A 27,855-nucleotide genomic window follows, 5' to 3' on the forward strand; every position below is an offset into this window, starting at 1 on the left:
GATAAATATAGACCTCGAAGAGTTCAGGTAGGAGTGTAAGGTTTTCTCAAGACTACAGTACGGCAAGACTATCAAATACAGAATATGTTTAATAAAAGTTATTATTAAATAGGAAAGTAGATTGATAGCCAGTGGAGACAGGGATGATATGAAAAAAAAATGGCGAATAAAAGAAAAGCAAGGAGATGATTTCAAAGACTGAATGACTGGTTGATAGATTGATTTATGTACTTACATTATATGGAATAGGAATCGGATGATCACATGAAGCCCTTTAAAATGTGCACACCCATGCTCATATACGCGTGAACTCACATGCGGTAGAATTTTATATCTTCCACACAAGTGCACACACATTATATAAAATATGCCTAGCACACATATGTGTGACCCTAATTTAAAGCAGTTACTCAAAGAAATGTTATTTGCTAGGGATGTGAATCGTTTTTGAACAATTAAAATTATCGTCAGATAATTTTAAAATCGTCCAAAATCGTTAGAGTGCACGATACAATACAAATGCTCCCGATTTATCGTCAGGGGCATTTGTATTGTATCGTTAAATAGGGCGCGGGAAAACCGGCACACCAAAAAAACCCTAAAACCCACCCCGAACCTTTAAAACAAATCCCCCACCCTCCCCAACCCCCCCAAAATGTTTTAAATTACCTGGGGTCCAGTGGGGGGGTCCCGACGCGATCTCCAGCTCTCTGGCCACGGCTGCGTTGAGAAATGGCACCGGTGGCCCTTTGCCCTTATCATGTGACAGGGCAAAGGTAGCGCCAGCGCCATTTTGGTTCCTGGCTCCCGACGTCACACATGCAGGAGATCGCCCCCGGACCCCTGCTGGACCCCCAGGGACTTTTGGCCAGCTTGGGGGGGCCTCCTGACCCCCACAAGACTTGCCAAAAGTCCAGCGGGGATCCGGGAGCGACCTCCTGCACGCGGATCGTATTGCCAATCTTCAAAATGGCGCCGGCGCTACCTTTGCCCTCACTATGTCATACGGGCGACCGTCGCCATTTTGAAGATTGGCAATACGGCCCGCGTGCAGGAGGTCGCTCCCGGACCCCCGCTGGACTTTTGGCAAGTCTTGTGGGGGTCAGGAGGCCCCCCCAAGCTGGCCAAAAGTCCCTGGGGGTCCAGCGGGGGTCCGGGGGCGATCTCCTGCATGTGTGACGTCGGGAGCCAGGAACCAAAATGGCGCCGGCGCTACCTTTGCCCTGTCACATGATAAGGGCAAAGGGCCACCGGTGCCATTTCTCTTAACGCAGTCGTGGCCAGAGAGAGGGAGATCACGCCGGGACCCCCCCACTGGACCCCAGGTAATTTAAAACATTTTGGGGGGGTTCGGGAGGGTGGGGGATTTGTTTTAAAGGTTCGGGGTGGGTTTTAGGGTTTTTTTGGTGTGCCGGTTTTCCCGCCCTCCCCCGATTTACGATTTTTAACGATTTAAAAAAAACAAAAAACAACAACACAACGATAAGATTTCCCTCCCCCCCCAGCCAAAATCGATCATTAAGACTATCGATCACACGATTCACACCGCTATTATTTGCATATTTTCGTTAAGGACTTGTCGGCTTTTACATGTGCCAGTGAGCACATTTTATAGCATGCGCACATGAAGGAAATTTCTAGTTTTACCAATTAGTCTACCAGTTTGTCCAGTCTATCTCTAGGTCATCCAGACCCATATGGTTCTTCAATCTGCACACCCCCAGTTTACCAAGACTCCTCACCCAGTCAGTTTTTTGTTATGAAGAGTTTTATTCTGACTTGCACCTGATAAAGAGCAGAAGTACGGTAAATTTGCGCAGGTTGCAAACAGCCTTATGCGCGATGCGTTCGCTGGTTATAAAATTTGAATTTATGAGTGTAAATGTTGACTGTCTCGGAACGCTACTGACCTGCCCCTATTCTACTCCTTTTTTATGTGATCAAAGATATTTATGTATTGGTACTTGTGTGAATATGTGCAAGGTTATAAAATAGCCCTAGCATGAATAATCACTATTTGCACTTGCAACTACAAATGTTTGTGCTTGCAACGGCTTTAAAATTCACCTTTATGGTTTTTCTACTTGTTTCAACATTTTCAAACCTTTGAGTCTTGACTACCTAAAAAAAGAGAAACTTGCTGAAAAAGAGAAGTCAGCATTGTCTACTTTTCTGTGTCTATATCTGCCTGTATATGTAACTCTGTGTGTGCGCGCTTTTGTATGTATATGAGTGTATGTGCATATGGGTATGTGTGGGAAAGGTGAATATCAGGGTATGAGAAGAAAGAGAGAGTGTATGCAAATATGTGTGGAGGGCATGGGTTTGTGTGTATGGAAGGGTATGTTAAGTGTACATTTGTGGAGGATGTGTAGTAGTGTATGGGAATATGCGTGAGATGTGGGTTGTATATGCAGGAAGATGTGTACAGTGATGTATGGGGGTCATATGTTGGAGATATAGGCTATGTTTGGGGCACTGAGTGGCTGAATGTAAGTGTGCAGAGAGACTGTGTATTTGGCTATACAGGAAGTATGTGTGAGAATAAGGGGGCGTTAGGTTGTCTGTGGAATAGTGGTTGTGTGGGGTAGGAGTATGTGTGTGGGGCAATCTGTAGCATGTGTGTATGCTGTAGGGTGTTGGAATGTGGATGCATGTAGGAAATATGTGGGTGGGTGGGTGGGTATAAGTGAATAGGTGAGTAGAGGGATATGTATATGTATGAGTATCGTGTGGAGTGGGTGTGTGGGGGAAGTAAGGGAATAAATGGTTGTGTGTGTGGATATGGCATATAGAGATATGAATGTGGTGTGAGGGGAAATGTAGCCAGGGAGAGCTTGTAGCTGCTTCATTATGTCCCTATCTGTCTCTGTCTGCCTGTCTTGCTTTGGATTAAGCTGCTGGAGGAATGGTGTGGGGGAATAGAGGGGTTTTGAAATAAAGCAGTCATCAACACTCCACAACCTCTACCTGTCTTCCATAATAAAACAATGAGGATTATTTAGGAACATCTATTCTCTGAAAATATTGACCTACTGTTTCTATTCTTTAAACTTGTTCAAGATATTCTTTTCTTTCAGCATGCCAATTTTGGTGATTTTATGTTAGATTTTCAAAGATAACTCTGTTAAACATTCAGATTTTGGTTGAATGAGTGAAACCAATTTTTAACTATATATATTAGATAACTGATAATTTCACTATTTTCTTTCAGGGAAAGGAGATCTAATTGGAGCAAATCTATCAATTAAAGATCAAGTTATTAAAACAAATGCTGATGTTAAGGCATTGACCTACTGTGACCTCCAATGTATTATCCTTAAAGGACTTTATGAAGTTCTGGACTTTTATCCAGAGTATGCTCACAAATTTGTGGATGATATTCAACAGGATCTCACATATAATCTTCGAGAAGGCCATGAAAGTGATGTAAGTCTCTTTGTTGCAGCGATTTTTCCAGTTTTCCTATGCTTTAATGTTGTATTTTGTAGCATAGCACTATAGTTTAATTTGAATCAGCATCTTGTATATCAATGAACATATAATCCCTATTTCAAATAACTACAAAGGGTGTGATTTACCCTAATTAAGGACATACCAAATTTTCTGGCAGAAAGTTATTTGTTGATTTTCACAAATGAAAATAAACACTTACTAAATTTAAGAATCATGATTCAGAGTTCCTGAATATCTTGGTGTGATGGGCTTTACCTACTAATGACCAAAACAGAGTAAGCTAAAGGGGATAACCTACACAATAAGCCAGAGAATAGCCCCAAAGACAACTAAAGTTAAGCAAGAAAAAAAGAGGAACAGAATGAAGGTGCCCATGGGGAGAAGTCCAGGAAAAGGGTAGGAACTATGCCTCAGGAAATGAAATAAAAATGATAGTACATGAAATCCTTGAGGCAAGGAAGAAGAAAGCTAAACCCTAGAACATCTCCCTGGATGCCAAAAGAAATCAGAAGCACTTGCAATATTGGAAGAAAGAAAGTAAATCTGATCCAGTTAGAGGTTTATTTTCTTGATTATTTAAGTTTGGCTAAAAATGTAAATATGCTCAAGCCAGACTGAGGTAGCCTAGCCAGCGGAACCAAGGCCAAGAAACTGGAAAACGAAAGGAATAGATCAACAAGTAGTGCACAGAAGAAGATTGGAAGCACTAGGGAGGGAGTTTCGAAAGCCAATAGGGATGTATCATACGTAGGAAAACTGAACAAACTCTTTGTTATAGATGTTAAGCCAGTCCCTATTTTGAATCGTGGTAATACATTATAAGTTTCATTACAATATGCAAAACCTGCATTATCTATTTCATGATATGCAGTCACTGTCTTGACATTGACATTTGTTAGAGTGAAGGAATTCCACTGATACACTGTGATGTCAGCTCAGATTGAAGACAAGACACTAAAAATGCTTTTACACATCAGGGCCAGCATTAAACATGCAGGGGATCAGGTTCTTTTGCACCATGGGGAGCAGTAAAGACTATTTCTATTAACACTACTGCTCAGTTTTCCTTTGGATAGATTGTAGAGATGTGAATCGTGTCCTCGATCGTCTTAACGATCGATTTCGGCTGGGAGGGGGAGGGAATCGTATTGTTGCCGTTTGGGTGTTTAAAATATCGTGAAAATCGTTAAAATCGTGAGCCGGCACACTAAAACCCCCTAAAACCCACCCTCGACCCTTTAAATTAAATTAATTGGTCCTCCATCTTGTCTATTTCCCTAAGTCTTTTGCCTTGGCACCATCCCAGTTCCTATATTACACAGGCAAGTGTTTATTACTATAGTTACCAGTTAGTCCCTGCTGCTTGCTCAGTATAACCATAGACCTAACTATGTTTTAGACTCAAATAGGAAACAAACAGATGAGACAAAAATTAGTGTTAAAATTCATGGGCATCTTTTCTTTGTTTCGGGGATTCCCAAAAGAAACCATGAATACCAGATATGTTCACAAATGAAACCATGAATACACAGATATGTGTGGGATATAAGCTTTTAAAAATAAAAATTAAATAAATTCATTTCAAATAAATGCACATCTTGAGCACAAGTTAGGGAGTTGAGCTACATGTATTTTATAAACTGCATGGCTTCTGCTGCACAGTTTATAAAATATCTGTGTAATCTTAGGTAGGCTAACTTATGTGTATATGTGACAACTTAGAAACACAATTAAAAAGTACTTTTTCTTTGTACAATTAAATTCTTAATTGTGTAGTCCAAGTTGTACTGATATATTTCTTAATGGTGCGAGTTTATCTTAACTTTAGCGTCATCATTAATTAGACTTAGATCACCTGTAAAAATCAAACTGTTTATAACTTGGCTGACACAATGAACAGTTATAGGACTTTTATGTCATCTGTGTCATTCCACAAGCTTTAATGAAGTCCCACAGGAGAATAAAGACATGGTGTAAAAAGCAAACATTCTCATCTTTGATTCAGGGCACCATCAATATATGTCATATTGCCAAGAGAAAGATAGCTTATTGGAAGACTTAGAAATCTATCTCTGCAGACAGGCTATTTAATTAGCATGAATCTATTCCTCAAACAGTACTAAAAATAGCACGTCTTCCCTTTCATACTGAACAGTTTTCTCAAGGGTGGCAGAGTTTACCACTAAAAGAAAAATGTATTCTTTGGGTTAAAGACAGAGAAAATCATGGTTCAGTTGTGATGTGGCTCATCTCCCAACAAGACTGTTTTGAGCATGCTGAAAAGTGTAATCAAAAATCAAACTCCAATAGACACTCCTATAACAATACACAGAAAATCAAAGACTGCCTTCAAACACTTAAGCTTAGAAAAGCATATTGATCTGATAGGATATTAAGGAGGCAATAATCATACTACCAGCATTTTGGCAAACCCCATGGATAGATTTTACCTGTAGAGTTTGCCAAAATAATCAAAGCAAAACTACATGGGAACTTTTATATGGATTATTGCCCAACAAAAAGCACCCACACAAATGTATGCCTCCTTTCTGTTTTAGCAAACTTCATATGAGAAGTTTTGATTATTCAAAAATACTCATGAAAGTAACTCTCTCTCACAACCAAACCTTGCCCCAGAAATGCCTTTAAAGATATGTGGGTAAAAGTATTTGCATTGCTGCCATCACAGGGTTTTTTTTATTTGCATAAAGGGTTGGCAGCAATTAAAAAGGTCCATATTAAGATGCTTGGTGGCTGTCAGTTATCCAGATAAATTTATCCAGCTAACTTACCGGGTCATTCATCAAACTGCAATGTGCCGGTATCGTGGCAGTAGAATGCAAATTAGGGGAAGAGGAGGAGTGTGGGTAGTGTTTGGGCAGAGTTATTTCCAGCAGTGCTGTGGGTGATAATGTTTTCTACATTATCGTGGGCAACACCGCGGGAAATAACTACACCTTCTCCCGTGGCGCTATGGGTGCCAAACTGTGTGGCCTGGCTGCAACCGCGGTGGGCGAAAATGCACCGCTGTGATGTGGCCGGCTGCACAGTTTCGCCCCCTGCCCCTTTTTTTCACGCGGCTCATCATTCTGCTATAAATATAGCAGAATGATGAATCTAGGCCTTAGCTGGGATATTCAGTGGAATATATAAGTTACTGAATATACCTGGCTATCTAAAAGTTAGCAGGATAAGTTTATCAAGCAGACTGCTTCCCAGATGTTCTACATTTATCCAACTACATTATATTCATAACGTCGCACCTATATCTCTACAAACTCAACTTCGCCTACACTCATCGGCCAGACCCATCAGAAGCGCCTACAAAGGCACATTAGTCGCAGCTCCCGCCAAATCAACTCTAAGAAAAAGAGCACTATCCACTGCGGGACCACATCAATGGAATGCGCTCCCACCAGACATAAGACTCGAACCCAATCTACCAGAGTTCAAAAAAAGGTTAAAAACCTGGCTCTTCAGGCAAGCGTTCCAATTCCCAGAGTGTAACTAGGCACCTCCTCCTGTCTTTCAGATCCAACCATTGCAAGGTGTCACTAACACATTGACACTTAATTTCATACACGGACTTGGTTATTCGCAATAGCTATTTAACAGTCATCCTTTTCATATTATATTATTTAACCGATTACTTGCAGACTATATACGCTACTAAAGTTCCTTGTAAAATGTGAACACACACACTCAGCTCAAAACACGAATAATGTTATAATAATAATATTTGTTTGTTAAATACTATTGTTACTTTCACTGTTCCTTGTAATAATGTTCAATGGTTGATTGTTATTGTTCAATGTTCTATGTAAAAAAACCCCAGTCTAACCTCCCAGACCAGGGCAACCTTTTCGTTACTTGTAAACCGGATTGATTTGTATTGCATACAGGAATTCCGGTATATAAAAATTAAAAATAAATAAATAAATAAATAAATATTGATAGTGCTGAAAATAAGTGTTATCCAACTAATTTATTCAGATCATGCTGCCCCATCTTGGAATGTCCCTGGACTAGTTGGATAAGATTTAAGCTAGATAACAACTGATCTGGCTATGTCGGGGTGTTTTCAAATCCTGACATTTATCCAGCTAAGGGGGTCATTTATCAATATGCTATATGGCGTTTTCATATGCAAAAAACACTAATGTTTGGTGTGATGCAAACGAGAGGATATTGGTCAAGTGGGCTGGGCTCACAGTTCTATCATATGGTTTTAACTACACCTTTTTCATTTATGTAAAGCTGTGTGATAGGGCTTTATTGCAGTTGCTTTTAAGGGGAGGGAGGGAGAGAGAGAGAGAGAGATTATTTATAAGGTTCTCATTTAAGTAAACTATTTATACCACTGTAAGAGGGGCAACTAGTAACTCAGGGTGAGGTTTTGCTGGCGGTCGAGGTTTTGAGGAGTAGTTATACATGCACAGTCAGAGGTACAAACAGCACAGTAGACATCAGTGAAGATTTAATGTGAGTTGGAGTGATGAAAGGTACACAAAGATGAGATTTGTACATTGTACTCTCGACTAGCTTGGTAGCAGCTTAGCAACTAAGTAGAGCATGCATCAAGCTACGTCGAGAGTACATTGTACAAATCTCATCTTTGTGTAATTTTCATCACTCCAAATCTCATAAAATCTTCACTGATGTCTACTGTGCTGTTCTTACCTCTCACTGTACATGTAAAATTGCCCCCCCAAAACCTAGCCCACCACCAAAACCTCACCCCGAGTTCAGAATGGCCCCTCTTATAAAAGTTGACAAATATGTGTGCCTCCCCAGAGTCAGTCAGTCTCTCTCTCTGTCTCTCTCTCTCTCCCCCTCTCCCTCCCCCTAAAGCAGGATCTTATTTAAAAGAAGCGCGTGCGGGGTACATTTGTGCGTGCTACCCGGCACGCACAAATGTACACCCGATTTTATAACATGCACGCACCTTGCGTGCGCCGAGCCCTAGGGGAGCCCCGATGGCTTTTCCCGTTCCCTCCAAGGCCGCTCCGATGACCTTTAGCCCCTACCATGTGACAGAGGCCAACCAATGGTACCGGTAGCCCTTGTCACATGGTAGGGCCTGAAAGCCACCAGCGCCAGGGGCAGATTGGCCTATCGGGGGATCTAGTTGATCACGTGGCCGAAGTCTCCGGCTGCGCCAATCTTCCTTCTGTATGTGTGTGTATTTCTGTGTGGGTGTATGTGGTGTGTATGTAATGTGAGAAAGGAATGGAGCTTCTGTGTGGGTGAATGTGATGTGTATGAGAGAAAGGAATGGAGCTTCTGTGTGTGTGTATATGTGCGAAAGGAATGGAGCTTCTGTGTGGGTGTATGTAGTGTGTATGTGAGAAAGGAATCTGCCACTTTAAAAAAATGAAATGTGATAATACATATACCTCAACCTTTGTGCTGGTAGTGCAACTTTTGAAAAGTTGGATGAAAGATGAAATTACTGAATTTTAAGCATCCCTCTTCTGGAAAATAAAATTTAACTTAAAGTGGGTAGAGACAAATACTAAAGCAAAAAAAAAAAATTAAAGTATTTAAAATGTTCATCTCAGAAAAATCACAAATTTAAGATACTGATGCCAGGTGGGGTTTGGTTTTTTTTTTTTTTAAGCATAATTTAAGCATGAAGACTAGAATAGTTCCAATCTGAAATGGTTTTGGGTTTTGTTTTGTTTTTAAGTCTTTAGAAAATGTATATTTTTAAATGACTAAGACTGGAATCTTCCCATTTAAAAGGGAAGCTGACATAGGATGTCTTTCTGTTCCATATCTCCCACATGAATAATCATACGACTGATAATTTGAAGAAAGACACTTGCTTTATTGCCTGAAAGCATAAAACAAGTGAAGGTATACGGTGTGGGTAGCTGTCCTGAACCTGAAGGAAGGATGTCATTTCGCCTTCTAATAGGAATGTGGTTTTCTTATTTAAGGGTTGGGAGCATCACTTTCACTTTTAGTAAAAGTGAAAAATCATGCAAGTCTGAAAGCAAGGTGCTTCTGTGAGAGTGTAATGTGTATGTGAGACAGGGAGGGTGCTTCTGTATGTGTATGATGTATATGTGAGACAGGGAAGGTGCTTCTGTATGTGTGTGGTGTATATGTGAGTCAGGGAGGGTGCTTGTATGTGTCAATGTGGGTGTGCAATGGAAATCGGAGCGGCCTTGGAGGGAACGGGGAAAGCCATCAGGGCTCCCCTAGGGCTCCCCCCACCTTCTTCTCCCTTCCCCTATCTAACCCCCCCCCCCAGCCCTACCTAAATCCCCCCCACCTTGTTTCAAGTATTTACGCTTGTGTGTGCCGGCCAGCTGCTGGCGCACCATCCCCCGGCACAGCCGCTGTGCCGGAGGCCTCGGTCCCGCCCCCGGACTGCCCCCGAACCGGCACCATGCCCACACCCCCACCCCTTTCCCAAAGCCCGGGGACATACACGCATTCAGGGGCTTGCGTGCGCTGCCGAGCCTATGCAAAATAGGCTCGGCGCGAGCAGGAGCAGGTTTTCGGGGTTACATGCGTAAGTTGCATGCATAACCCTTTGAAATTCTGCCCCAGTTATTGCAGGCATAACACGAGGAAAAAAAAGTGTAGTTATTTCTGGCATTAAATCTCACAATAGCGTGCGTTACCTTATCACATGCATATGCAAATTTGCAAATTTGCATATGCATCTCGTGATGCATTATTTATTACATGCATTATGGTATTATTGCGGGCATTAGGGTCCTAACGCCCGCATTAAGTCCCTAACATGATTTGATGAATGACCCTGATAGCTGGCTATGTCTTAATATTGATCTCTATATAATTAACTAAAGCACATGATCAGTGAAATAATATTTATATTAATACATTATTGATATTGGTATTATTATGTGCTCATAAGTATATCCAGTTTTTCCAGAACATTGCAATATAACATACATATATGGTGACTTTGTATTCCATTTTTAAATATTGCATCTAAATAGCAGTAAGTAATCCTATTAGTGTTTGTTCATTTTGGGGGTGATTTTGTATCAGCACACATAAGTTAGCTGGCAAATATATACATAAGATATATCAGTTTTCAGAGCACACCCACCAAACCTACCCATACAACAAATCACTTACATCTGCTAAAATGTGTGCAGAATTTTTTCTTGAAAATGTATGCACACAAAAATGGAAATAAAGAGGAGATTGGAAATTTCAGACCAGTAAGTCTGATCTTGTTTTTGAAGGAATCTCTGCTAAAAACAGAGGATAGTTCAGTTTCTGGAATCCAATAAATTACAGATCTGAGGCAGTTTTGTTTTTCCAAAGGTAGGTCTTGTCAGCTGAATCTACTCAATGTCTTTGACTAGATGACTGGAGAGCTAGATCAGGTGAAATCATTAAATGTAGTGGGGCAGATTTTCAGAGCCCTGCTCACCTAAATCCGCCCAAAACCGGGCGGATTTAGGCGAGCAGGGCCCTGCACGCCGGTGAGCCTATTTTACATAGGCCTACCGGCGCGCGCAGAGCCCCAGGACTCGCGTAAGTCCCGGGGTTCTCCGAGGGGGGCGTGCCGGGGGCGTGTCGGGGGGCGGGCCCGGTCGTCGTGGCGTTTCGGGGGCGTGTCGGCAGCGTTTTAGGGGCGGGTACGGGGGCATGGCTACAGCCCGGGGCGGTCCGGGGGCGTGGCCGCGCCCTCCGTACCCACCCCCAGGTCGTGGCCCGGCGCACAGGAGGCCCGCTGGCGCGCGGGGATTTACGTCTCCCTCCGGGAGGCGTAAATCCCCGGAGAAAGGTAAGGGGGGGGGTGTAGACAGGGCCGGGTGGGTGGGTTAGATAGAGGAAGGGAGGGGAAGATGAGGGGAGGGCGTTAGAGGATTCCCTCCAAGGCTGCTCCAATTTCGGAGCGGCCTTGGAGGGAACGGGGCTAGGCAGCGCGGCTCGGCGCGCGCCGGCTATACAGAATTGATAGCCTTGCGCGCGCCGATCCAGGATTTTAGTGGATACACGCGGCTCCGCGCGTATCTACTAAAATCCCGCGTACTTTTGTTGGCGCCTGGAGCGCCAACAAAAGTACGCCAACGCGCCTTGTTTGAAAATCTACCCCAGTGTATTTAGATTTCAGCTAGGTTTTTGACAGGGTTCTGCTTATGTGATTTATAAACAAACCGAGTACTCTAGTTATGGCTGACTGCAGGAATCGGTCCTCAGTCCAGTTCTGTTCAACATTTTCATAAATGATATTATGAAAGGGCTATTAGATCAGATTATTTTTGCAGATGATACCAAAATATGAAACATGGTAAACACCCTGGAAACTGCTGAAGAATCAGAAGGGATCTAGTAAAGCTTGAGGAATGATCTAGAGTTTGGCAGCTAATGTTTAATTATACAAAAAAAAAACTATACTGGCAAAAACATAGTTTATTAAATATCAAGTCATAAATGCATAACAAAAATGTACCTAACTATGATATCAAAAATTCATATAGACCTAAGCTTGTGCCATTTCAAATCAAATCAAACATCAAAGAAAGCCAATAAGTAGGGATGTGAATCGTTTTTGAACGATTAAAATTATCGTCAGATAATTTTAAAATCGTCCAAAATCGTTAGAGTGCACGATACAATACAAATGCCCACGATTTATCGTCAGGGGCATTTGTGTTGTATTGTTAAATAGGGCACACCCTGACCCTTTAAATCGACCCGACCCGACCCATCGCTATTTTTTTTTTACGGAGGCCCGCGCCGCAAAAAAACCCAAAAAAACCCATCTGACCCTTTAAATCGACCCCCCCCCTCCCGACCCGACCCATCGCTAATTATTTTTTTATGGAGGCCCGCGCCGCAAAAAACCCCAAAAAACCCCATCTGACCCCTTAAATCTACCCCCCCCCCAGACCCATCGCTATTTTTTTTTTTACGGAGGCCCGCGCCGCAAAAAAACCCAAAAAAACCCATCTGACCCTTTAAATCGACCCCCCCCTCCCGACCCGACCCATCGCTAATTATTTTTTTATGGAGGCCCGCGCCGCAAAAAAACCCAAAAAACCCCATCTGACCCCTTAAATCTACCCCCCCCTCCAGACCCATCGCTATTTTTTTTTTACGGAGGCCCGCGCCGCAAAAAAAACCCAAAAAAACCCATCTGACCCTTTAAATCGACCCCCCCCCTCCCGACCCGACCCATCGCTAATTATTTTTTTACGGAGGCCCGCGCCGCAAAAAAACCCTTCCGACCCCTTAAATCTACCCCCCCCCCTCCCGACCCATCGCTATTTTTTTTTTTACGGAGGCCCGTGCCGCAAGAAAAAAAAAAACCCATCTGACCCTTTAAATCGACCCCCCCTCCCGACCCCCCAAAACCTTTTAAAGTTACCTGGTGGTCCAGGGGGGCCTCGGGGGGCCTCGGGGAGAGAGCCAGGGGGGCCTCGGGGAGAGGAGAGATCCAGGGGGGCCTCGGGGAAAGATTTCCCAGGCATCAGCTGTTCTAAAAAAAAAAAATGGTGCCGATGCCCCTTTGCCCTTACCATGTGACAGGGTATCCGTGCCATTGGCCGGCCCCTGTCACATGGTAGGAGCACTGGATGTCCGGCGCCATCTTTACTCATCAGCCCATATTATACTATGGGCTGATGGCCGGCGCCATGTTTAAGGATGGCGCCAGCCATCTTTACTCATCAGCCCATATTATACTATGGGCTGATGAGTATAGATGGCCGGCGCCATGTTTAAAGATGGCGCCGGCCATCCAGTGCTCCTACCATGTGACAGGGGCCGGCCAATGGCATGGATACCCTGTCACATGGTAAGGGCAAAGGGGCATCGGCGCCATTTTTTTTTTTTTTTAGAACAGGTGATGCCTGGGAAATCTTTCCCCGAGGCCCCCCTGGATCTCTCCCCGAGGTCTTCCGAGGCCCCCCTGGACCACCAGGTAACTTTAAAAGGTTTTGGGGGGGTCGGGAGGGGGTGGTCGGATGGGTTTTTTTGGGTTTTTTTGCGGCGCGGGCCTCCGTAAAAAAATAATTAGCGATGGGTCAGGTCGGGAGGGGGGGGTCGATTTAAGGGGTCGGATGGGTTTTTTTTGGGTTTTTTTGCGGCGCGGGCCTCCGTAAAAAAATAATTAGCGATGGGTCGGGAGGGGAGGGTCGATTTAAAGGGTCGGATGTGTTTTTTTTTTTTTTTTGGCGGCGCGGGCCTCCGTAAAAAAATAATTAGCGATGGGTCAGGTCGGGAGGTCGATTTAAAGGGTCGGATATGTTTTTTTTTTTGGTTTTTTTTTTTGCGGTGCGGGCCTCCTAAAAAAATGTGAATTGGAATCAGAAACGATTCCAATTCACATATCTTAACAATCAGATTCGAGCCCCCCCGCAGCCGAATCTGATCGTTAAGACGATCTGGCACACGATTCACATCTCTACCAATAAGTACAATCGCATCATGGTAATGATTATTCTGAAGAATAATGGATTAAGTCAATAGCAACTACCATGGTTTTGAGCTATTTGCATTATATCTTGGATCATTATTAAAATTGGGCTCCACAGAAGAATAACTGACTACACAATTAACAGTTGTCATTGTTGAGATGTCTGTATTTCATCTTGGAATATTTTAAGTTCTTATGAATTTTTGATATCTTCATAATCAAATATTTTTAAATATTTTAAAATACTGTTTGCTTCTTTTTTCTTTTTCTTTTCATTTTTTAATCATTTTCTTTTTCATTTTTTGTTTTGTCTTTTTTTGTTTTTCTTGGGATGTTGGTTGTCTTGTTTTTTGACCATTGTCCTTTGTATTTATGTCTATATTTTTGTAAATAGAATTTTTGGTATTCCATCAGTGTCAGTTGTTAATTGTTACCTTAATGTGTTTGTACTTATTGGCTTTATTTGGTATGGCTTGAGTGGCATAAGCTTATGTCTGTAAGATTTTTTTGATATTGCAGTTAGGTAAAGTTTTGTTATGACTTCATTGATATTTAATACATTGTATTTTTTTAAGTGTTGCCAGTATAGCTTTTTTGTTTAATATTTTCTGGTCCTTTTATATGTTTTATTGATCAAGAAGCTAAAAATGTAATACCAAAAACTACAAAATACAATGGAGTAATACAGTATAGTGGATGGCATTCTGTGCACAAAACAAGAGCAGGTTTGGGGGTTCATAATATCTGATGATCTAAGATGGCCAATCAGGCAGATAAGGCAATGGCAAAAATCAGAATGATGATTGGGTGAATAGGGAGAAGAAAAGCCAGAAAGGAAATGGAGGTGATATTTGTTCTATATAATTCTCGGGTGAGACCTCATTAAGGATACTGTGTACGATTCTGGAGACTGAATTTTCAAAAGGATATAAACTAGATGGCATCAGTCCAGAGGATGGCTACTAAAAAGGTCAATTGTCTTCATCATACAGCATTTGGGGACAAAATTAAAGAACTAAATATGTATAATCCTTCAGGAAAGAAAGGAAATGGGAGATAGGATAGAGATATTTAAATACCTCTAAGGATTAAATACACAGGATTCAGGCCTTTTTCAATGGAAAGGAGACTAGCATGTGGTATCATGGGATGAGAGTGAAAAGGGGTAAAATCAAGAGTAATCTAAGGAAATATTTCTTTATGGAGAGGATAATGGATCCATGGAACAGCCTTCCAGTGGATGTGATAAAGATGGGAGCCATGTCAAGAGTTCAAGAAGGCAAGGGACATGCACAGAGGATTTTTGAGGTAAAGGAAGGTGTTTTGTTTGTGGACTGGTTCTACCTGTAGGTTCTTGCTATCGTCAGATTGACCCAGGCAAAGCAGAGACCGGTCAGGACCATCACCTATACTAGCCCATGTTCCCCTCGGGTTGAGCCTTTGAGTGCTGGGGCTGGCAGGATTTAGGTGTGATCTCTGCTGATAATGGGTGAGATGATCTAAGGCCAGGCTATGGTCGTAGGCAGGTGGTGGTCAGAAGTGTCCAGAATCCAGGCAGAGGTCAGAGGCAGACAGCAGTCAAGCATATCCAGAATCCAGGCAGAAGTCAAACCGGGTATCCATCCGAGGAAGAGAAGGAGGAACAGATAGGGCTGCAACAGACAGGCAAGGAGATTAGAACAAACTGGGCAAACGAATACTGGAACAGACAGGGATGAAGACTACAACAAGCAGGAACAAAGACTGGAACAGCGGGGAAGCAACATACATTACACTGGGTAGCTGAACCTGTTGCTGAGGAAAGAAAGGGCTGTCAGTGAGGTCCTTAAGTAGATCCCATGTCATCTTCAGGTGCAGCAGCATTTTCCTGCTGCAGGCCCTTTAAAGGTTGGGCACACACACCCCTAAGGAGGCTGTGAGGGCACGGCAGTCATGGTGGTGTTCTACTGCCTGACGAAAAAGAGAGAGGCCTGGTGTTTCGGTGAAAAGCGTGGCTCAGGGGTGCCTTCCATGAGCCACGAATGCAAATGAAGGGACTATACTGCCAATCAGGAGGTGTAGATAGACAGACTGGATAAGCTGTTTGTTCTTTATCTACCATCATGTTCTGTTTCTCTATGTTAATTTTGTAAATCCATAAGTATGCACTTAAGTTCAAATTCCTCCCCAATCCCACCCCCAAAAACACCTCTGCTCAGTCAGTGTAAAGTTTACTTGCATTTTAGGCAGACAATGTTGTAAAAGGTTATTTTTGCACATAAAATTTGGTATCCTCCATGGATAAGCAGGACAATAAGGGTGTGCATTTGTTTCCTACGTATTTGTAATCTGGAACGTATAGGGCCATATTCGTTGTATTTGTGGGAAAGCGAAACATATCACGATTCCCCACGAATACAATGAATCTTCGCCGAATTATTCGGCCGTCTAAAGGAGCCAATTTAAACAAACCCCCCCACCCTCCTGACCCCCCAAGACTTACTAAAACTCCCTGGTGGTCCAACGGGGGGGTCCGGGAGTCATCTCCTTCACTCACTCCCTCTGCTGCCGGTATTCAAAATGGTGCTGATAACTTTTGACCTACTATGTCACAGGGGCTACCGATGCCATTGGCCAGCCCCTGTCACATGGTAGGAGCAATGGATGGCCGGCGCCATCTTGTCATATGGTAGGAGCACAAGATGGCGCCAGCCATCAATTGCTCCTACTATGTGACAGGAGCTGATCAATGGCACCGGTAGTCCCTGTGACATAGAAGGTCAAAGGCTATCGGTGCCATTTTGAATACTGACAGCCGAGGGTGTAAGTGCAGGAGATGGCTCCCGGACACCCCGCTGGACCACCAGGGAGTTTTGGTAAGTCTTGGGGGGGGGTCAGGAGGGTGGGGGCTGTACTTAATTCAATTTTAGCTGGGAAATGAATACGAATTAACACATGTACGTATCGGGGGGGCCCCCCTTGCCGAATGAAATGTATCTGCCCCCCGACAAATACGAATTCCGAATGCAACGTATGGCATCCTTCTGCACATCCCTACAGGATAAAGTCGGCAACACAACTGGATGATGTTAATCTAATGGTGACAAAATGGAAAAACCTTCTTGGTTTTTCTGGGCATGCATGGGGATTCCTGCATAGCCAGCTGCTGTGTGAGTCACCATAGTGGTTTCATCCACATATGCAAATTGCCATGTTTTCTCTCTCTCTCTCTCTTTCTCTCTTAGCAACTCAGTAAAAATGTCATGTGATTTCTTTATTTTCTTTTCCATTTCTTATAATTTATCAGTCTCTGGGGAAAAAAATGATTGAGTTAGGCATAGTCCCTATTATCTTTTCAGGAACTGAAGATATTTCCTTCATGTTGTGTGTTATCAAAATTTTTGTGAATCTCAAAATACATTCAGTTGCCCATCTCTGTATTTAACTCATTGTTGTGAAACATTCACATCCCTGTAGATATCCCAAGAATATGTATCAAACTGCAAAAATCAAATGTTAAGACAAGTGATCCATAATTCCTTTGTAGCATTATACCTCAACTGTGTCAAGTATGACCTCGCCTCCCCCCACTACCTTATATAATTGTCAACTCTAATCCCCTCCTCCCAACCAAACTCCCTCCCTTCTCTGTTTCCTCTTAATGGAGCCATGAATGAGCTCTAAATCACACCATTATTCGAAAACAAAGATCTTTATTGAATGGATAATGCTGTAGCATAGGTCAAATTACAAAACCAATTAAACCATTAAACATATTTTCAAATCCCTATGGGGTGACCACGCTTTCACCTGAGTTGCAATTTATAAAGGCTAAATATATATCAAACTACTGCAAGATTCTGTCTTTCAGGGACACAGAGCTGTTGAAGCCTCGCCCCTCTGATGATCCGGTGATTTGATCCTTGCTTACTGGATCAAAGATCTCTGTGGTACGGTAACACCCTGGTCCATAGAAAGAGCAGGACTCATTTATTCAAGATGCAGCACAACTTTTGGGGTGGTAAACATCTCAGTCCTGGCTGTCATAGCCAAAGACATAACAGTCAACTTGTCTACTACTCTCACTCAACCCATGCTATGAACATAAGAACATAAGAAATTGCCATGCTGGGTCAGATCAAGAGTCCATCAAGCCCTGCATCCTGTTTCCAACAGAGGCCAAACCAGGCACAAGAACCTGGCAATTACCCAAACACTAAGAAGATCCCATGCTACTGATACAATTAATAGCAGTGGCTATTCCCTAAGTAAACTTGATTAATAGCCATTAATGGACTTCTCCTCCAAGAACTTATCTAAACCTTTTTTGAACCCAGATACACTAACTGCACTAACCACAACTTCTGGCAACAAATTCCAGAGCTTTATTATGCTTTGAGAGAAAAAGAATTTTCTCCGATTAGTCTTAAATATGCTACTTGCTAACTTTATGGAATGCCCCCTAGTCCTTCTATTATTTGAAAGTGTAAATAACCGATTCACATCTACTCATTCAAGACCTCTCATGATCTTAAAGATCTCAATCATATCCCCCCTCAGCCGTCTCTTCTCCAAGCTGAACAGCCCTAACCTCTTCAGCATTTCCTCATAAGGGAGCTGTTCCATCCTCTTTATCATTTTGGTTGCCCTTCTCTGTACCTTCTCCATTGCAACTATATCTTTTTTGAGATGCGGCGACCAGAATTGTACACAGTATTTAAGGTTCGGTCTCACCATGGAGCGATATAGAGGCATTATGACATTTTATGTTCTATTAACCATTCCCTTCCTAACAATTCCTAACATTCTGTTTGCTTTTTTGACTGCTGCAGCACACTGAGCCGACGATTTTAAAGTATTATCCACTATGATGCCTATATCTTTTTCCTGGGTGGTAGCTCCTAATATGGAACCTAACATCGTGTAACTACAGCAAGGGTTATTTTTCCCTATGTTCAACACCTTGCACTTGTCCACATTAAATTTTATCTGCCATTTGGATGCCCAATCTTCCAGTCTTGCAAGGTCTTCCTGTAATGTATCACAGTCTACTTATCTCTGAATAATTTTGTATCATCCACAAATTTGATAACTTCACTCATCATATTCCTTTCCAGATCATTTATAAATATATTGAAAAGCACTGGTCCAAGTACAGATCCTTGAGGCACTCCACTGTTTACCCTTTTCCACTGAGAAAATTGACCATTTAATCCTGCTCTGTTTCCTGTCTTTTAACCAGTTTGTAATCCACGAAAGGACATCGCCTCCTATCCCATGACTTTTTAGTTTTCTTAGAAGCCTCTCATGAGGGACTTTGTCAAACGCCTTCTGAAAATCCAAATACACTACATCTAGCAGTTCACCTTTATCCACATGTTTATTAACCCCTTCAAAAAAATGAAGCAGATTTGTTAGGCAAGAATCCCTTGGGTAAATCCATGTTGACTGTGTTCCATTAAATCATGTCTTTCTATATGCTCTATGATTTTGATCTTTAGAATAGTTTCCACTATTTTTCCCAGCACTGAAGTCAGGCTCACTGGTCTAACTTACCTGGATTGCCCCTGGAGCCTTTTTTACATTGGCCACCCTCCAATCTTCAGGTACAATGGATGATTTTAATGATAGTTTACAAATTTTAACCAATAGATCAGAAATTTCATTTTTGAGTTCCTTCAGTACCCTAGGATACAGATGAAGAAAGAGACAAGATGACATACAGAAAACACTAAACTGCAATGCTGTCCAGATTGGAAGTCTGTAGTGAAACCATCATTAGCAGAGAGAACAGTAGCATCAGTATCCTGAGAACTGTATTGGGGCAGAAATGCAGATTTATTCAAGAAAATTCACATGGTAGAGTGATGTTTTCCAGTGCTTTTTGCTGTATGAAAATAATATGACTAGGGGCTTTAATGTTCCTCTTCACAAGGCTGCATGGAAGATCAGGCAGAGAAACAAACAGAGGGCCCCAGGAGTTGGGAGATAAGCCGCTACCTTACTCAGTACCCAACTAGCCAAGGTCCATTGTCTGGGCACACCTACTGGTGTCCAAATGCAATAAGTTACTTGTTGAACCAGACAGCATTCAGAATGTTTACAGATCTAATTCTATATAAAGTCCTGTCTGACTGGCCAGTGATTTAAGCTATCAAACCTAAGATAAGGGTCCTCAATGAAAACGTCAGTGTATCTGGCAGCACTGGAGAGGATACTCTGTAGGGGAGCATTGAGTTGGGCACAAGAGGCTAGAGTAGAGTATTAACGTGGGCTGATAATGCCTGGAGTCCCTGCAGGAATGAGCATCTGAAGGAATGAGGAAATTAGCCACAATTAGCACCATTGCCTCCCTATTTATGTTGTCACAGTAACGATTAGGACCTGGGAACAATTGGCCATTAAATGAAGCCATAGATCAGGTAAGATAAAGTGAGCAGTCAACAAATGATGGCCTATACGTACCGGATCTGGACAATTGACATGCTGACTTAAGACACTCCCAACAAACCAAAGCTATGCTGCCCTCATCTGCAAGAATACTAGGATATTCAGAATGAGGCAAGGACAGAGCCACAAAAGGGAAGTGGACATTTTATTTTTGAGACAAGAAAGTTGCAGCAGCTAACCAACTTGCAGAACTGCAACCAAGTACAGTAAATCGGGGCCTGGGTATCAGATGCCCAAATGCAACAAATATCTTACAGATCAGAAGATGAAAATTAGTTTCATAACTTGCCAAACTTAAGGATCTGGATGTGTGCTTGCTATCTGCAGACAAAGCGACACCCACTCTACTGTTATAGGGAAACTGAACTAGGTAACATGTTATGGGAGCCATAAATAACCTGCTGAAGGAAAGAAAGAAAGACAATGTGTACTAAAGACTTGCCAAACAAAACAAATGATCATGGATTCCCTTACCTCGCCATACACAGAGATCATAACATGCATAAACTGGCTGCAATACACAGTGACCCGAGCTGCAGGACATGTGGCCAGACACAACAAGGGGCTTGTTGCATAAAGATGATGGCCAAGGTTTTAGAGATATGGCATAGTGCATAGGCACTAGTGTCCGTGCGTTCACCTGGAAGTAATACCATTTGCACCCTAATGAAGTCCAAAAGAGTCCCTCCTTGGCAAAACACAAGATAGTAAGAATGGCTACCACTTTCCTACAAAAAGTCAGTACAGCTGCCCAATCAGGGATTTCTTATTAGTATTATTATTTATTTAGATTCTGCTTTTTCAGGCACTTCAAAACACACATATCTGAGTTGGCATAGCCGTATGAAAGAGGAGGACTAATGCCGAATCATGCCAGTGGTTCCCTTGCCTCAGGAAAACACCACCATCTCCACTGAGAGGATGCTTCATGCATCCACTACCCTCTCAATAAAGAAGTATTTCCTAAGATTTTCTGCAGAGTCCACCCAATTTCACTCTCTAAATATGTTTTGACCCCAAATCTATCATGCTTGAGAATGAAGAACACTGACCACATCTGTACCAAATGCCACTGGTTTATATACTTTGAAAGTGCAGTCTCCAGGGTTGTACCCATTCCAAATGAGGTCTCACCAGGGAATTATTATGGGAAAGGTATCATCTCTCTATTTCTGCTGACCCTAAGTAGCCAAGCATCTTTTGGCTTATGCCATCAATTTATTCACCTATTTTGTCACCTTATAGATCAACAGATATAGTTACTCCAGATCCCACCCCTCCTCTGTGCTCAAAAAAATTCATGCCCAATGCTGTACCTCCCCCTTACTCTGACTGTCTTGTATGAAGTGCCAAAATAAATCATGCAAGTTGTGGGACTTTTTTTTTTTCTACTGCTGTTTACTTCCAAGTTGCTGAAGTCAGTGGCATAAATAACATGGCATGTCCTCCATAAGTGGGCTGGCCTTCATGCTCACCCAGAAGTGCTATATCCTGTCATCATCTTTGACATCCCTTTATGACTGCCGGAACTTATAACCCATGACTATGAGGAAGATTACTGGCCAGCTAGCTAGCCCTAGATGAGCACACTATCTTGCTTCCTCCAAAATGGCCACACTATTTGGGGCACATTGCTATAACAACATGGCAACTAGCCAGATAAATGTTCACATTAACTGCCACTGCCCTCAATGAAATAGCTGACCCTATCTGATGCTCAAGATGTCTGGTTAATAAAATTAACTTCACGGCAATGAATACTCTATTTCTACACATCCACCCCACTCTTTTTTTTTTATTATTAAAACATAGCTGAATGTGGTGATATCAAAGGCCACCAGCTGAATCAATGACCATACATGCCCCACATCCCAGCCAAAAGGCATATCAGCAGCCCCTTACCTGGCAGAGGCCCATCCACCACAGGAAACCTACCACAACAGATCCATGCCTCAAGGAGAGAACCCAGGAACCAACCACCTACCCAGACAAGGTAAATGAAGGGACTCTCCCCATACCTTAGCAAAAAACCCACGCTGCACAGAGGGCTGCCACCCTGATGCACCATAGCAGGATCGAGAATGGGAGGGAGGACAGCGGAGACCAGTGCATTGACATACAATTGGCTAGGATCCCCACTGGGCTGCCGGAAACCAAAGGCCACAGCTAGACTGCATGCAGAGGGGGCCTCTATCCTAGCCATCAGGGATCGTTTGCCTTCCTGCCCCCACCAGAAAAACCCAAAGAAAAAAAGGGGGGAGAATGATGTACCCAGTTCCTCAGTCATGTTCGCACTGGGACTGACTAGGAAGCACTATCGCTGCCCCACTTACAAGCCGCATTGGCCTCCCAGCCCTAGTGGATGGAGTACCGCTGCAAAAAACCCAGCCACATGAAGAGAGCACCATCACCCCATGTTGAGGCCTCTCCACTCATGAACAAGATAGTGAGGCCTAGGGGTACCGATCAAGTAGTGGTTTGCATTTCATTGCAGGTAGATCCACATGCACCCATGCCATCGTTCTGTGCCAGCAAGCACTCTATTACATGGTTCTGTGAGCTGAAGATGTCCAAAGGCTGTTTTGTTTTGTTTTGGGTTTTTTTAACTAGCAGTCAGGCACCACAAGGTACCTTGCAACCCAGAGGCCTCCTCTCACACCATAGAAGGAGAACCAATCTGCTTAGTATTGTGGGCTTTGTACTTTCCTGATTTTCATCATATCTTACTAATCATATACAGCAAGTCAAGGTTGGTTCAGAGAGTTCTGCATGGATTCCACTAGCTCAGGTATACCTCAAGGCTCTGCTCTATCAGCCACAGTCTTTAGCATCTATCTGATCCCTTTAGGTAGTCTTTTAGCCAGCCTTAGGGTACACTATAAGTTCCATGCAGACAATATACAATATTTTTCCTTCTTAAAGCATTATGGGCTGAGAATGAGGAATATATCATACACTGTTTGTTCACTATTCATAACTGGTGGACACTCAATAAACTAGCACTTAATACTTCAAAAACTGACATTATGATCTTATCTTGCTTTCCATCTTCATCTACCCCAACCAAAATTTTATTTAAGAACTTCAATATTTCAATTTCAGAAGTTTTTTGCAGTTTGGACATTCTTATTGATCCTGCTCTTTTAATGTAGGAACATATCAAATCTCTCACACAACCTTCATTTTATAAACTCCAGTTACTACGTCATTTAAACTACTCTTAGACCCCAATGATTTCCTTACTGTACTACAATATCTTCTCTTTTTCCAACCTTGATTATTGCACCTCTCTTTTTCTTGGTTTTCCTGCTTATACTATTTGCCCACTCCAAATTATTCAAAATTCGGTAGCTAGATTATTAACTGGTTCACCTATTTGTAATCATTTGTATTACAATCGCTGCACTGGTTACCTATTGTATTTTGCGTTTAATATAAACTGGCAAGTACTATCCATAATATCCTTTATAACATTACTTCTCCTTCGACTACTGCTACCTTAAAAATACACAGTCCAGCAAGATTGCTGAGATCGTTAAGTCAAGGCCTATTGGACGTCCCCTCCCCCAAAATTGCACGTCTAGAAGAAACCAGATAGCGGGCCCTTAATTTGGAACTCCCTTCCGAGTGAAATCAGATTGATAAAAAAAACACATTTTTCAAAAAGGCATTAAAAACATTCTTATGTTAGCAAGCTTATTCTTCTTGACAATGTGATATCCGCTATCATGAAGATTATTATTTTGTACTAATTATTTTATTTTATTGTTATGTCTTTATCCTGTCTTGTTTTTATTATAAAGTCTTAATTATGTATGTGTTTTGTAACCCGCCTTGAATGAAGGAAGGGCAGGTAACAAATGTTTAAAAAAAATAAATAAAAATATGCCCCCCACCCGCTCTCCCCTATGCCACACCCCTTCCAAACTTACCGGTACCTCGCCTTGGGCCATTCTCTGGACATTTGGGCACAAGATGGGAGGTGAGCGCCCATCATAGTATTAGGGGAACCAAAATGAGCCAAACAATGAGATAGGAGTAGGCTACCAAGTGCAGGGGGGGTGAGGGAGGGAGGAAAGCATAATACACAAGTCTTTTACTTGGCAAAACTACTGAAAGAAGAGGCTGGAGGGCAGCCTGGCCCAGGGTTGAACTGAACTCACCAGACTCCATCCCTATCCCCAATTCAGAAGCAGAGATCACCTTCATGGTTATGGCCTTCCCCCCTTACCTGGGGAGTGGGGGGGGGTGGAATGGGGGGGGGTTCCTATGTAGACACTTTTTTTTTTCAGAATTCAAACTAGACTTATTTTCTTGTGACAGTCTGTCAGCAATTGAAAAGTTCATCTTATTTGGTAATTAATAGACTATGTTTTCACATCAAGCAAAACAATTGTACTACATCTTTGACAGAAAATGTCAGGGTCACAAGAAGATCAATAAAAAAAAAATATACATTGCTACTCCAGCTGACAGCAGTCTTACACTTCTGTCTACAGTAACTTTCTCATTCCCTTTTTTAATGAGTTAGCACTGAAAAGTTGTCACGACAGCATTCTCTTACAGTACAACTGATATAATCTACAGAAATAATAGGACTGATTTCAGATTTTATAAGAATTACTTGATCTTTAAATATTACAATTTAAGTTGGCTCAGTGAGCTGTGGCAATCAAAAAAGCAAACAGAATGTTAGGAATTATTAGGAAGGGAATGGTGAATAAAACAGAAAATGTCATAATGCCTCTGTATTGCTCCATGGTGAGACCGCACCTTGAATACTATGTGCAATTCTGGTCGCCGCAGCTCAAAAAAGATATAGTTGTGATGGAGAATGTAGAGAGAAGGGCAACCAAAATGATAAAGGGGATGGAACAGCTCTCCTATGAGGAAAGACTAAAGAGTGTTGCGATTCTGGGCCGCCCCCGGAATCGCCACCCACCTGGTCGCGCGTCCGCTCGGGTCCCGTGCTCCCCGGGCCTCCGGGGATCTCTGCCGCCGCAGGCCCGGCGTCTCCCTACCTCGCCCGGGCCTGCAGCGCCTTCAGTTCCTGCTCCTTCGCTTCGCCGGAGCAGCCGGCGCCTCGCGGTGCTAAGCCCCGCCCCCTAGACGCGCGCGCGCGCGTCTAGGGCTAGTATTTAAAGGGGCCAGCGCGGGAAACCTCAGGGACGCCCCCTGATGACATCAGACGCTGCAGGGTACTTAAACCCTGCAGCTGGACCAGGACATCGCCTTGCAACGAGGTTCCCAGGTTCGTCCTGCTCCCAGTTGCTGTGTTCCTGCTCATCGCTTGATCTCCTGGTTTTCGACTTCGGATTGGCTTGTGGTTCTTCCTGGCTCCTGACTCTGGTTTGGCTTCGGTGACTTCTGGCTCTCGACTCGGCTTGGCTTTCGGTACTTCTCTGGCTCTTGACTTGGACTGGCTAACGACGATCCTCTGGCTCTAGACGCGGACTGGCTGACGGCGATTCTCCGGCACCTGACCCTGGCCTGGTGAGCTCGACTCCGTCGGTAGAGATCTCCTAAGTCCCAGCGGCCGGGTTCCTACGGGCTCCTCCCGGGGGGACACCGGCTTCCAGGGTGAATCGCCTAAGTCCCAGCGGCCGGACTCCTACGAGCTCCTCTCGGGGGAGTACCGGCTTCCAGGGCGAAGATCCTCTTCCACTGGGTCAGCCTCTCCTCCTGGCCCTTGGTCGCATAGGGCCCTTCGTGTCCTCCTCTCAGCTGTCCGCGAGCCTGTCTTCGCCGCCTCCCGGTTGGAACCGGTGTCTCTACCTCTCTAAGGTATTCCATCTCCTGGTTCCGATCGGCCCAAGGGTCCACGAAGCTGACAAAGAGGTTAGGACTGTTCAGCTTGGAGAAGAGACAGCTGAGGGGGGATATGATAGAGGTGTTTAAAATCATGAGAGGTCTAGAACAGGCAAATGTGAATCGGTTATTTACTCTTTTGGATAATAGAAGGACTAGGGGGCACTCCATGAAGTTAGCACGTAGCACATTTAAAACTAAACGGAGAAAGTTCTTTTTCACTCAACGCAAAATTAAACTCTGGGATTTGTTGCCAGGGGATGTGGTTAGTACAGTTAGTGTAGCTGTATTTAAAAAATGATTGGGTAAGTTCTTGGAGGAGAAGTCCAATACCTGCTATTAATCAAGTTGACTTAGAAAATAGCCACTGCTGTTACTGGCATCAGTATCATTCAGTAGCATAGGATATAATTAGTTTTTGGATACTTGCCAGGTACTTATTGCCTGGATTGTCCACTGTTGGAAACAGGATGCTGGGCTTGATGGACCCTTCGTCTGACCCAGCATGGCATGTTCTTATGTTCTTAAGTTATGAAATCATAATTCTGCCTTGTTTTTTATTTATTTATTTATAAACATTTGATAGTGTGCCTTTTCCAATATTAGTCAAAAGATGGATTACAATCAACTTGCAATCCAAGTTGCAATCAATCAAATCAAAGACTTTATAAAGTTCTGCATAAACCATTTGAAAGATATGCTATTCAACTATATTGCTTCTGAATCCACAGACTGCAACTGGGCAGGGTTGTGAAAATTAACTATATTGCATCAGAGTTCATAGGTCAGCATTTGTATAGGTCAGAGCAGCAAAAAGGTTTCTTAATGCCAAGGATTCCACTTCATTCTTAATTTTAGTTTCTAGGTAATGCCCTGTCCAGCTAGATTCAGTGGATTAAAACAGGCAATAAGTTATCTGAAAAAGTATGTAAAAAATTTAACCTAGACAGGGTAGTAGAATTTTTCACTGGCAAGGTAGCAGAACAGAGACAGGGTAGCAAAATCTTGCATTTAAAAAATGAAAGGAAAGTGTCCTCCTCCCCAGCACTGTACAACATAATGGTGCTGGCCTTGGGTTGACTGGCAGTCATATTGAAAATCCGGAGCTGCGTGGCAAAAGTAATTGAGTATCACCCCTGCCCTGGGAAGACCCACAGTAGGGTAAGAGCTAGGTTAGAGAGGTGAAGGAAGGTGCTGAGTCCTGGGAACCAGAGGGGGCTTTTCATTTAAACAGGTTTGATGGACATGAGAAGAGACCCAGACCCAGTGGCTTTTTTTTTACAAGGTGATGATGGCTGTGTCTTCAAACTTAAATGAAAGAAAACAAGCTAAATTTTGTTTGTTTTTCTTTATTTTGTTTTGAAAATGAAATGAAATAAAATAGGAAATGTCATAGATATTTTCTATATCATTTCAAACAGATGTACATCCCTATTTTTTTAATAGATCTGTGTGTCATAGTTGATATTACATTGAAATTATTGGCTTAGTGTTCTGTGGCAGTCAAAAAAGCAAACAGAATTTTAAGAATTATTAGGAAGGGAACGGCAAATAAAACGGAGGATGTCATAATGTCTCTGTATCACTCCATGGTTAGACCACACCTTGAATACTATGTGCAATTTTGATGACTGCATCTCAAAAACGATATAGTTGCACTGGAGATAGTACAGAGCAGGGTGACCAAAATGATAAAGGGCATGAAATGGCTCCCTTATGAGGAAAGGCTAAAGAGGTTCGGGAGCTTA

General features: G+C 42.8%; 1 protein-coding gene across 1 annotated transcript in view; it reads left to right on the plus strand.

The window, feature by feature from the left end:
- KCNH8 (potassium voltage-gated channel subfamily H member 8) overlaps positions 1-27,855 on the plus strand; it is a 988,350-nt gene that overhangs the window by 717,692 nt on the left and 242,803 nt on the right. Inside the window, exon 11 of the mRNA XM_029589277.1 lies at positions 3,215-3,429. Within this exon, the coding sequence (XP_029445137.1) occupies positions 3,215-3,429 (215 nt within the window). The remainder of the gene's footprint in view (positions 1-3,214; positions 3,430-27,855) is intronic.

This window comes from Rhinatrema bivittatum, chromosome 2 (assembly GCF_901001135.1).
Source record: "Rhinatrema bivittatum chromosome 2, aRhiBiv1.1, whole genome shotgun sequence".
NCBI classification, from domain to species: Eukaryota; Metazoa; Chordata; class Amphibia; order Gymnophiona; family Rhinatrematidae; genus Rhinatrema; species Rhinatrema bivittatum.